Below are 12,993 nucleotides of genomic sequence, written 5' to 3'. Positions count from 1 at the left end.
GAATGCCCTCCTGGCTGCTGACAACTCCCAGCACAAATTATTTTCTGGACACTGGAGAATGTGGCTGTTTTATGAAGGTGACTCAAATCTTTAATTTACTCATGGTCATTTTAAAGCTTTTCTAGGACACAAGTTTCACCAAATAAATAGCAGTAAAATCTCACCCAGATGTTCTGGTCCAGCTTTCCCTCCCTCTGTACCCATTGTAATTCATTAGAGAGCTCCAGCAGCACAATGCTGGCCACATTAACATGAAATACTCACCACATCTTCTTCGGTCCATGCACAAATATCAAAGGAGGGCAGCAACTGTGTGAGAGATATGAATTGAAAAGAAAACAGTCTGACCATTTTTCTCCCCTCTACCCAAATTTCACTCTGGTGGCCAATTTTATTTGGTTCTTTTTCCCCTGCAAAGGGCAGGACTTTAGGCTGTGACTCTCATACTGACATACTATAAACCCTTGGATTCGCACTGACCGTGGGCTGGCTCCAACAGCACACTGGCAGTGCTAAATAGATCCCATCACGTTATGTAGATAAAATTATCAGCAGATCTCCAATAGAAACAATTTAGGAAGGAAAAGTAAACTGTCCGATGGTGAGGGACTTTCTAGCTGCCTCTCCTCTCAGCTTTGACACCATGGGAAGGCTTTTGCACCACCTGATTTCTGCAATGAAAATAACGCTGCCATTACGACTCTCTCCCAAATGATGGGTATTTTCTGCAAAAGGAAGGAAAACTGTCACTAGACAGCAGTGAAAGCAGAATTTGGAGTTGGGCAACTGTGGCTAGTCTTCCTGTACAGACAAGTCTCTCCTACTTTCTGCCAATGCTTTGTAACTGCTCCCCCAAGGCCGGGGGAGTGCAGCCCTTTCCAGTTCCCCTCCCCAGGGCTGCAGCCCACGGGGGCTGCTCTGTTGGACTCAAGACAATGCTGGCTCTTGAAGCACAAGGAAACCACAGAGGATACACAGGAGAACTGCTGTGTTAAGTGAAATTCTGGGATGATTTGAAAACTGACACAGGAGAAGATGTCACTGTAATACTGATTGCCATTTTACTCATTCAAGCACACGGTATCCCAGGCTTCACCGTCTGAGCATTTTTACTGAGCTAAAGGGTTAGCATTAATGGGTATGTGTGTATTTGGACTATCAGTGTCTCCCAAAGGCTCAATACCATGATGTAGTTGTGAGCTTATTTGATGTACACAACATTGACTTATGAGAGACTCAGCTCGGTTACCCACCAGCCACCAAGGCTTTGTTACCTCCTCCAGAGAGCCCTGCTGCCCCTGAGCTCTCCAGCCCCCACCCACAGCCCAAGCATGCCCCCCGCAGCAGGCACCCATCCGTGCCGGCCTCCAGCTGAACACTGAGCCCCAGGGCAGAGTTGCCCGTTAGGTGCCCGAGCACTTCCCTGGCTCTCCAGGCTGGAGACCACGGTCTACTGTAATCCGCCCACAACTTCCAGCCATCGCTCTGAAACACCCTTTGCAGCATCCACGTGAAACTCCCATCGAAAGACTTGTGACTGCCAGACACCCCTTGACTTCTGCCTCCACATCTACCACTTTTTGCTGCCCACCCCACTTCGCGGATGCTTCAGATTCACTTCTCCACCAATGTCTCAGCCAAACCTTGCTGGGCACAAACCATCCATGAGACCAGCTGAAGCCAACTCTGTGAGGAGGACATAGCGGCCCCTCAAACCCATCCCTTTGCCCACTGCTTTCCTGAAGGGGACAGAGCCAAAGGCATCAGGGTGAAGTGGCAGAAGGGAAGATGCGTCTGCCAGAGAAAAAAGAGACCTTCCTGACTTGTTCTCTCTACTACACCATACTTCCAGGCAATCTTCTCAACCTCCCTGCTGTTGGTCAGGCATTCCCTATGCTAACAGCGACCTGCAGCCTGGGCAGGACGCTGTGGGGCAAAAGTAGTGCTGGGGGCAATGCCTGAGCACAAGGGAGGGCAAGTGGCAATTGCAAAACATCCCTAGGAAGGCAGGGGGTTGTGCCTTTTGTAGGTACTTAGAGTCAAACCGGCTGGTGCTGACGGAGGAGCCTGGTACAATAATTCGTACAACTGAATCATTTACCACAGAAGTCCAATACTGCGTTTTTAGTTGCACAATGGATTTTTTTCAGCTTTTCCCATGTTTAAATGTAACCAGTGGCAGAATATGTTCTGTATTATCTCAATTTTTTTTTTTTTTAAAAAGATGGGAGAATAAAGGAGAAATGTCACACAGTGAGTAATACAAAAAGTGACTTAAACCAGCAGACAATAAGGAACCTCTTGAAACACCAGCATTTTACACAGGGACACAGATGCATAAAATTTACTGTCAAAATGTTTATTGCAAAATAGAAGTTTGGAACAAAGAGAAGCAAAAGAAAAAGTTCACATCAAAAGAAAGTTTATGACACCAATTGAGGAAACTGAATACATTGCATGATTTCTTTTTCTGTTTGTTTGCTTTGGTTTTACACTGGAAAATCAAATCCACAGTGTGAATAAAACAAGACATCATATGTCAAGTGCAATAAAGAGAGTAACTGATGCTGCAAGGTTTTACCACACAGAAGTGTAACATCATACGTTCCACGCAAATGATATATTCAGTTTACAGCACAAGAGTTTTGGCACAGGCGTTGTGCTCAGCTTTGCTTTTTCAGAAGGGAAAATAAAGTTTTCTAACAGTGTGAGAATACTTTCTATTCAAATTTCATCAGTTCACACTTGAAGTGGAAGTAGCATTGACTCCTAGTATTCAGTACAAAACTTCTTCAGTAGTGCAAAAGCAAGAAATGCAGTGGACTATATCCGACTCTAAAAGGCATATGAATATTTAGCACACAATATAAAATGTTTCAAGAAGGTTGTTGGTTCTACAGTTTTAAAATTAAATCTTCACACATCAGAAATCTCTGTGCAGATTTTACAGTGTACACGAAGTCGAAGTCTGGGGGAAAAGGGAAAGGTCTCTCCTCCAGACTCCTACCAGTGCACTTTAAGGGCTGTGAAAATTACTAAATGAACTTATTTTTCTACCTGAACATTCTACCTAGGACTGTAGTTAAAACCTCTGTCAAGTTAGAGGTCTTATTAAAAACCTGTAAAAGCTGCCTGATTACAGAAAAAGGGACTAAAGTACTAACAACACACAGTAACACTGTTGAATACTTAACAGCTATAGGCACACTATGGATTTACTGCTATTGCTGATAGCAATATAAATCATTATTGCATCAAATATGTAACTCGGAATAACCACTTTAAAATACAGAAGGAATCAACATCTAAGAAAACCGCTGGAACAATAAACAAATGACAAGTCCAGAACATGACTGTGTGACAAGGAGCTGTGCCAGACCTCACCTCCTGGAAGCCTTTCCCATCTAGAGGGGACAAGCTCCACGTCAGGCAGGCAGCACACCACCAGCTGGGGATGCAGCATACCCACACACCGTACCTTAGGACACTTGCTGCTCCAAGGAATTAGTGGTGTGATTGTCACAAAAGTGACTAGATCTAAAGTTTTCTTCTATTAATTCCCCTTTCCATTTTCTCCCCATAGCTGAAGAAAAAGAAAGGGAGTTGGGGATCCTGTCCCAGCTTATCCTCTATCTTTAAGCAAGCCAAAAGCCAGTCTTCACCATTCTTCTCTCTGGCCACCTACGCATCTAAGTCAATGTTGGCAATACAACAGCCTGGTAAAACCAAGAAGTTCAGGCCTTGTTCTTACCTTTCCCCTCCATCAAATTTTACTGCAGATACCTCCAGGGATTTATGGAAGGTAGAGAAAACTGGGATCCCAAAAGGCCTGGTGGGGACTAGTGAGCTGAGAGGTGTACGAGGCATGGGAAGGCTTTTGGTGGCTTTGCTCACAGCCCAGAGCAGCCAGAGAAACACCTTCTGGCTTTGGTTAATGCTTCCACAAGCTGACACGCTATGTGGCTGTGGACTGTTCTGGAGATCTATATCCCCTGCCGATGATACAGGTAGAAGACAGCCTGGGTTACGCTGCAGAGCAAAATCAGGTGTGAAAGATTAAATACTCTGACCTCCTCCAACCAACACACCTGCCCACCAGAGCCATTTTCAAAACCTTTATCTAGTGAGAAGCATATCAGAGGCAGAAACCACACAGCTTGATTCTCACATATGATTTTTGGCTTGTAAACTGGAGATATCTGGTATGAAAGTCATCACAGGAAAGTAAAAATGCAATCGATACCATTATTTTTTTAGTAAGCATAACCAATAACACTAACTTATAACCAATAACTAAGAATAACACTATCTCAAAGGAACCTCATCAGAAGAGTTTGTCATATCTTATGACCCTCTCTACAATTCAGAGACCACCTTTGCGACTTTGAACATACAGGTAAGTTTTACAAGAGTTTAAATTTTTCCTTAATATAGCTTTGACAAATAACGTATGGGGAAAGAAAGGGAAAGGAGAAAAAAAAAATCCATCTTTGCTTCATTAAAAAACACTGGAACTAAGTAGACAGCAGAAATTCCTATGAGCATGCTACCAAATTCTGATGATATTTTACTGAAATAAGTTACACATCTGGGTAAGCATAAAACCTTGAAGATAGATTTAAATCTTGTGATTTTGCAACTATGAAACCCTGTGTCATACTACTTGAGGACGACTTTTACTTCTGTAAAGATTAAGGAGTTGATTTACAAATTCAGTTAAAACCCATGCAAATATAAATGTGCATGAAGTGCTCTGAGATTGTCAGATGCCAAAAAAGTGCAAAACATCAATGCTAGGGACAAATTTTTTGGTTTTTTTGAATGCTAAATTTACTGAACCAAATTTAATTTTCAGTTAAAGCTGTACAATCCTACACTGCTTATGTGGTACAGTAATTTATGCACAATGACACACATCTTATCATCTAAAGTGCACATATTAGATTACACAAATCCATCACATTTTCCTGGGTTCAAGGTGGCAGTCACAAAAATAATATCATTGCTGTAGGTGTTAGCAGACATAGACTTACAAGAATAGTACAAATCTGCACTGTCAGCAGGCTATTTGCTCTTATTTCCATTTAATTATTTCCATTGCCCTTCAATGACCCTTTTTCTCCCTAAAATCAGGTTGCTTTGATGGACCTAAGAAGCCATCCCTACCTGTGCTGAAGGAGCAAGTTTCTCCTTGGCATACTCCGTAAACTTATTACATCATTTAAATTACAATTCTGTCATGAGAAAAGCTTCCTGATACAAGAGGGTTAACTTCAAACCAATGGATTTGCAATGGTGAGGAAGAAGGTGGAATGTGGAATGACATCCTACAGAAATTAAGCATCTTGTAGGGTCTAATCCTGTGTGAACTGAGTGGAGCAGGCTAGCTCAAGGCATAGCACTCGCTGCCTTGCAGGTTACCAGACCAGTGCTGATGCTTAAGGATAAAACAACTCTCTCTCACTGCCCAAAAAGGTGCCCACTCCTCACTATAGAAAAAAAACTTCAAAGAACTTTTTCTTTTGTTGAGGGAACATGTAGTGATTTCAGCCCTGCTGTTAACTAATGTATCCATTTTTCTCTAAGCTACCTACAAAAACACTCACCATAATATGTAGGTTAGAGCTGTGTAACAGGCAAGCCTTTAATTAAAGAAGCCACTCAAAACCAGAAGTTTTCATAAAAGAGGCCCCTCCAGTAATTGAGAATGGAATTTTGATGGTGTATTCCCACTACAGCTAAACTAGACGGTAGCGTTTTTCTTTTGAAACGCTGCCATTCTTCCTTGGGCAAATATTTTACATCTTCCTTTCTAAGCTGCATTTGTGTTCGCACTGGTTTCCCTCCCTCCTTCTGCAGCACCACTAAAGGGGTCATCAGGAGAAACATACTCGCTGCTCTCAACATAAGTGCCTGGCAGGCAATTACTGCAGCAGATTGTTACACAATGAGTTTTATGGTAAGTCATAACAGCAGCGGCAATACTTTAAAAGTGATTTAGCTGCAAAAAACAGGTATGCAGAGACTGGTAAATATTCCTCATGTTACTGCCATCACGGAGAATTTCACATAAGCCGCAGTAACATGGCCCAAGCTGAAATGTCACTGTGGCTTCTCTTTGTCCTTTCATAAGGGTAGCACACACAGTTTAGGAGATGCAACAGAATAAAAATTTACTAACACTGATTTTTACTCTCAGGTACAAGAATAAGTCCATCAAAGTTAATGAGGCTTCCTGTATTTACATCAACATAACTGAAAATTAGCTTCTAGATCACAATATCTGATAATAGATGCAGAGGTCTGATTGCAGTTTGCTTTGCTAGAGTGAATTATATACACATGCACATACACGTGAGGGGAAAAAAGAACATTTATACAAATCATCTACTAACAGGGATTACCTGGCTTCTGCTGCTATTCAGTTTATGAACCGTGTATTTAACTAACCCCTCGCTTCCCCTCAACCAAGCTTCTCTCTTCCTTGAAACTATTTGTGACTTCCCACAACGCCGCCTTGGAAAAGGCTTTAATTTAGAAACACAGCAAACCCCTTCACTGCAACAGTAAGAAAGAACGGATTGCAGAGAATAGCAAATCTGGAAGTACAAGTATATTCATATGATTGACAATTAAAGGGGTAAGGGAAATGACAAAAAACACAAAAGAAAAATTTGAAGTACATTAAGGGCATTAAAGGCATTGAAGTTTTCCCCAAATGTTTTCAGATCTTAAGTTTATCAAGCCATAGTTTCTGTAATCAGGCATCAAGAACTATAGATATAATCACGGTTCTTTAATAATAATCTCAATTAGTTTGGAAAGTTTAGTTCCAAATTTCATCAAAGCAGAAATAAGTCAGCACAATCTAAACAAAAACAACATGTTTTTCTACACACAAACATGCTCAGCCTGGAAAATGTATCTTTTTTTTTTTTTTTTCTTTTACAGGATTTAAACAGACCAAACTGACAGGATTCTTGTTCTAAAACTTTATTGTTTTGCTTTGCTAACATCGATTTCAGGGTTAATTCTAGAACTGATTTCATTCGCTGCTATCATCTGTGTCATCAAAATAATCATCATCATCATCGTCATCTGACCAGTCGAATTCACTGAAACCCAAAGCCATGTTGATTTTCTTTCCTTTTCTCATAGAGGTGGTTTTAGAAGAATTCTTTTTGGCTTGCATGTTTATCTGCATTCCAGAATGCAGGACAGATCCTGCTTGATTCAGAGAGAAGATATCCCCAAAGCCCGTCATCATCAAGGCCTTCAGACTTTGGTTCATGCCAGCTACCTCCCCGTTACTTGCTGCTGTGATCTGACATGACATCTCTGCACTGTTTGACTCCTCTGTTTTAGATTCAAAGTAAGACTCCTCAGACATCCTTGCAGCAAGAGGTAAGAAAAACTATTTAAAGGAGGAAAGGACAGAGCAAAAGTGAAAGTTAGAACCAATTTAAAAATCGAGGAAAAAGACACCACCAGATTAGTTGGCAATCAACAGAAAGCACAACGATTAGTGAATCTAAACACAGAGATCAAGTAAGAATTCATTAAACCAGACAGCTTCATTCTGGGGGTCATTGTTCTTAAACGAAAGTGCAAAATCACTGAGTTGCATGGCAAGAACCACAGGTAGCAGAGCTTTCATGACAAAAGAAGGTTCAAACTCTTCAGTCCTTCATTTTGTACAGCGTAAAACAGAATGTCACATTTCCCAGCCAGACAGACTGGCTCCCAAGGCAACGCGGGTACAACAGAAGTCTGAGTGAGTTGCTTAATTGAACCTTTCAGGATTGAAGAATCACGTTAAGATCAGAGAACCCAAACAAGCTCCCAAAGTTTGGTGCAGAAGTAGCAGCCCTCTAAATATCAGAAATAACAGCAGCAGTATTATTTGTGCAAAGACTGGTTTTGACCGTATGCTCAAAAGGAGGGGAAGGGGTCACCCTGCGATGGCCGCAATCAGAAACGAGCCTCTCACCAATGCAAAGGACACAGGAACCAGCCTCCAGCCCGCACCAGCACCTTGCTTCTCTAAGCTGTCCCAGGGAGGAGCAGGCAGGGGAAGAGGGGCTGTTTAGTCGGCCGGTCAGCTTCTTCAGCTTCGTTGCCTTTTTTTGGTTGTGCTTTTTTGTTGTTGGTTTTTTTTTTTGTTTTTTTTAAGTGGTATCAATAGATATCGGCCATTTGGTTGTACATCATATTAAATCTCTACTGATTTAACCTTCACCTACAGATAACGGCGTTTTCCTGACCTAGTCTGTTCGTAACAACAAATGAAATGTGCCCTCTCCAGCTAAATAATGATTAATGCCTCTTCAGAGTGGCCAGGCCAGTAACTTCTGTGACATGCTTGCCTGTTCTCCACAGGGAGTAAAAACTCAGGAGTTTCATCCTAAATTAAACTACCTACTAAAGCAACAGCAAAGGAGCTCTGTGTGAACACCTGAACTGGCCTTTCTTTCCAAAGCTGTCTGCAAAACTACCTGTCCAAAATTCATGGTTTTCCACATCTTGTTTAACCTAGTGAGAAAACTGACTAAAGAGTCAACAGCAGCTGGTCACAATGGGTTACAGGGGTGATTATGGTGATGCCCTGGCCTGTAACACAGGAGGCTTCATATGGCCAGGCTGCTCAAAGTGTGCCCATTTCTTGGCAAAACCGCTTACATTGACAAATTGTCTATCATTAAAAAGGACAATATCTGTCTTTTGTTCCTCTCGAGTTTTCCCTACTTACATAGGCTTTCTATTTGTGTTGTGGTTAACAAAAGTTAGTGATCACAGTTTAAGTAACGAAAATAAAATTAAGAAGTTGAGGAGATGGGGTGCCCTAAATACTCTTCATGCATCCTATGGCTAAGTGATGCAAGAACCTGCAGCTAAGCTTCTGTACACCTGGCTGTACAGGAAAAAACAATTACACCATCACTAGAGCGCTGCTCGAATCAAGGACACCAAAAGCTCCCACTGATAAAGCGAAGGAATATTTCAAAAAGAAGATCTAGCCACAGAAATGAGATGTCCAGCACACACGATTCAGTGCCAGCTAGTTCTTCTGTCAGCTATTGGAGTTTTACTCACTTTAGATCCATCAAAAAGCATTCCCTGACATATCGGAAGAATTCCCTACAAAAATCAACAAAGCCGCAAAACAGCTTTCCGCTAAAACACGTTTCTGGGTCAGTGTTTGTGCAATGCCTGGCAGTGGGTATGCTGCAAATGGGCCGTAACTGTGGCTCATTTTGCGAGTTACAATCACCTGACTTCCTCCATATTTTGCCATCTCGTTATCTGGAGAATTTAGGAGCTCTTTGTGATAGGACCTGCCTTTGGTGTCACACTGCAGATGATAACTATCATGAAGAGACTTTTATAGATGGCTGGGATCCCCAATGTCTGTACAAGCCACTGTTCTTCTTAAATGACCACCCTGCACGTCCATGGCACCATAACTGAATATCAGGATTTCACGTCTTCCTCACTGTCTTCCTCTAAGTATAAACTTCAGCTTAGCTACATATACTCCCTTCTTAAAGTCAGGTCCTCTTTCAAAAGAAGTCTCCCATTTCACTGCAGCTGTGGATATATTTTACTCCTCCAAAAGGCTCCAGATTCCCCTGTGCAAGAGGCTCTTGGAGATCTGCACAAAGGGAATTTGCAGAGATCAGACTCAAAGGTGTTTGTTGTATATGACACAGCAGACACAGGGTCAAAACAAGAGCCAGGAGAACATTACTTTCACAGAAGTGTTTCTAAAGATTGGCTTCATCCTTCTCTCATACTGATGTGTGTAAAGCTACATTTTATTCTTTGGAGAAGGAGCAGCCTGCCACTCATAGCTACCTACCATGCAGGATGGCAGGATGAAGCTTCTACCAACCCTAAACCACTGAAGAATCAAGCGGCAGAGGCAGCTTCCCTGTTCTCCTTTCACTTGGTTTGAGTTTCTCCTCCTGCACATCACTTTAAGAGTATCTGCTGGTCTCTGGTCTTTGCTGCAGAGCAAAATGAAAAAGTGACTGCAAAGCATAGAGCATACCGACAGTACCAGCTAAGACACAAGGCCTAGTGTTGGTTAAGAACCAGGTATGAGGCAAGTGGGCAATACCTAGCAGTATTCTGTATGTTGAGTATTCTGTATGCAATCCTCCAGTTTGACACTGGATTCAATGCTAGGTATTGAAGTTTGACACTGCTGAGCAGACATACCCTGAACCAAGGGAAGGAGAGAGACACTTGACTCCAAGGATTACAGCTTGCAAAGAGAATGCTCAGGGATATTTCAAATGATTTACAGCTATTAATTTAAAATATAGTTGTATTTGTAACCAGTGCCTTGTAGAACTTCATTGGCTATGAAAAAAACAATCCTGCTTGAACAAGCCAATTTTTGCCAGTATGTCAACTTTTTTCCAACAAAAGGGCTTTTTTAAAGCTGTTCCGTGTAACGGTTCACTGAAGAACTATGGAAAAAACAAACCTATATTTCTCTATTAGAAGAAATTGCATTTAAATGCAATAGGAGAGTTGGGTTAATGTTATGCAGAAAGACAGTTCATGCTTAGCACAATAGGCCATAGCACAATGCTTTATTCTTTCAGCAATGCCAGCTCTAAGTGAAAAGTAGAAGTCTTAAGCAAGTACAGGATAAAAAAACCCTAGGGCCTTGCTCGTGAAAAGATTTGCTCATTAAGGCTGCGTCTCATGCTGTGCTCAGGATAGATGATGGCCCACAGCTCAGTTACTGGAAGTTTGCAAGCGTTAAAGCAGGCATATAGATATCTACTCAGAAAATACAGTATCTGCACATAGGAAAACGCTCCTTCTTCGTGATTTCATTACTGCATATTCACAGCTGGAACATGCATGCAACTTCATTCAAACAACAGCAATAAGCTATGCCTTAAAAACAAGTTGTATGTGAATAGGTTTTGCTGGAATCAAGGTTATAAGTAGGATAAAATTGTGCGTAAGAAAAATCATATGGTACTGCAATCTCAATTTGGTATTTGTTTTGGCTAATGCTTTAAAAACAAGTACGTAATGCAGTATTTTTCTTAACAACAATTCTGTTGTTGTATGTCTAGCCATGCACCAACCCTGTGGTCCTCCCTCTGCTAATCAGTAGTCAAAAGCATCGTATTTCGTTAAGAAATTCAAGATAATCCAAGGAAGTTTTTTTGTTCCATTTATTAATAGAAATGTGGCAATCCTAACAGCTAATAACTGGCCAGTACAAGTATGTTAACTATATGAAAAAAGTCCTAAATTAACACTTCAAATTTTGACCCCCTTTTTCACAGAATGGAAATTTGCTGCTTCTCAAAGAACAGAATAAAAAAACCCACATAGGTTTCTCAAGCCTTCTTCTGGAAGAAACAAACAACTGTTACATTTAAGACCAAAACCTGCATCCATTAAAGTCAACAACTTTCTAGGTGAAAAATTAATTTATTGAATGCAATCAACTTTTAAAGCTAAGAACTGTAAGTAAATCAATGAGAAACTACTTAAGTGCCCATGGCACAATAGGAACGACCAGCAATATCTCATATCTAATGTATTAGATGAAATTTTAAAAAATAGTACTTATTTGCAGTGATGTAGTAATATAGACTTTAACTGGCCCAAAGGAACAACTAAAGAAAGCAGGGGCACTATTTCCTTGGTGTGTCTTTAGATTTACATCAACAAAGTTCCAAATACTTTCTGAAGTAAGATGAAAGGTTGAATTATTGTCTACTTACAGGAGTATTGGACTGTTCGGTCAACTTCTGCTCCCACATCCTCAAACGTCGCTCCCGTTCCTTTAGTTCCTGCTCTTTAAAGCTCAGATCACGCTCCAGTTTCTTTAGTCTCTCTAAGGTTGCCTCAATTTCACATCTGCACAGAGACAATTTGTTACGTCTTGTCTTTTCCTGAGAGATATAAATTGTTCATAATTCCCATCTGAATGTTAATTAAACGTGAAAGGCTGAAAAGTACAATACTAACTCAAGCAGTTCATTTAATTACCAAATGTAAAGCCTTTCAGAGCTTTAAGAACTGGCAATGTTTATATTTGAGAATAACCACAATACCTTCAGTTGAAGAAAAACAACATTTAAAACAGTAAAATGCTGTATAATAAAAACATTTTAAAAACTACAATTCTGTCTTTTCCCTCAACATCATGAAACTTGACCTTATCCATAAAAAAACTGCATTAAGAACTGGTAAAGGGACAATCATTAGCATCACAACATGGGCGGTCTAAGAAGCCTGTTTGCCTGGGTTTATAACTTGGCTATAAATATTATTTGGACTTATACTCAAAATACACAGAAGCAGCACTGGAGTGTTTTTCCCACTTACCTTCCTGTTTCTCTAGGTGAAGAAACAAGAATAAGAGCAAGAATATAAATCATTATACGACCCAGTCTTGCAAATGGTTACAAATACAAGCTTCTCAAGTTGGGAATAGTTAATAAAAGGATTTGGTTTACTTTTCTCTGTTTCTCACCATACATGCAAAGGTGTGAAAACTAAGAAAGGCAGGAAGTGAAGGCAGTACTCTAAGAAGCTTCAGATACCATCTTTATTGGGTTGCATTGCCCGCACCTCATCCCTTAACAAAGTGGCTTCCTTTGAAATGCTTTCTGATGGACAGTATCTTTTAAACACATGAACTGCACTGCTCTTTTCCAAGAGTTTAACAAGTTTTGTGGTACAAATGCACGACTGTATACTAGAAGGTACAGAAAAATAATTGTGTCACTAAATTCAGCCACATTTTTTGCTTGTGAGATAACCAAAGAAAAACCTCCGATTTGTATCAGAGCTGGTATTTACATTTAACAAACCATTTCTGTGACTGTTTGGGAGGCTGTGCACTGCCTGCCACCTGTGTCCTGACTTACTTCAACTGTTTCCTATTCACATTGAGGGAACAGTCAATCACAGCATTTCATTTTCCTCCTAGAGAGGGAGCAAGCTCCTAAG

At 40.8% G+C, this 12,993-nt stretch overlaps 1 protein-coding gene across 1 annotated transcript in view; it reads right to left on the bottom strand.

Annotated features, from left to right (window-relative positions):
• Window positions 1–12,419, bottom strand: part of LOC104167672 (mitogen-activated protein kinase kinase kinase MLT-like) — a 34,488-nt gene extending 22,069 nt beyond the window's left edge. Inside the window, exons 1-3 of the mRNA XM_009707995.1 lie at window positions 12,367–12,419; window positions 11,760–11,895; window positions 265–309 (exon numbers count right to left, since the gene is read on the bottom strand). Of these exons, the coding sequence (XP_009706297.1) occupies window positions 265–309; window positions 11,760–11,895; window positions 12,367–12,419 (234 nt within the window). The remainder of the gene's footprint in view (window positions 1–264; window positions 310–11,759; window positions 11,896–12,366) is intronic.
• Between the last annotated feature and the right edge of the window lie 574 nt (window positions 12,420–12,993).

This window comes from Cariama cristata, unplaced genomic scaffold (genome assembly GCF_000690535.1).
Source record: "Cariama cristata isolate BGI_N322 unplaced genomic scaffold, ASM69053v1 scaffold23789, whole genome shotgun sequence".
NCBI classification, from domain to species: domain Eukaryota; kingdom Metazoa; phylum Chordata; class Aves; order Cariamiformes; family Cariamidae; genus Cariama; species Cariama cristata.
This window is presented reverse-complemented; position numbering and strand designations above follow the sequence as displayed.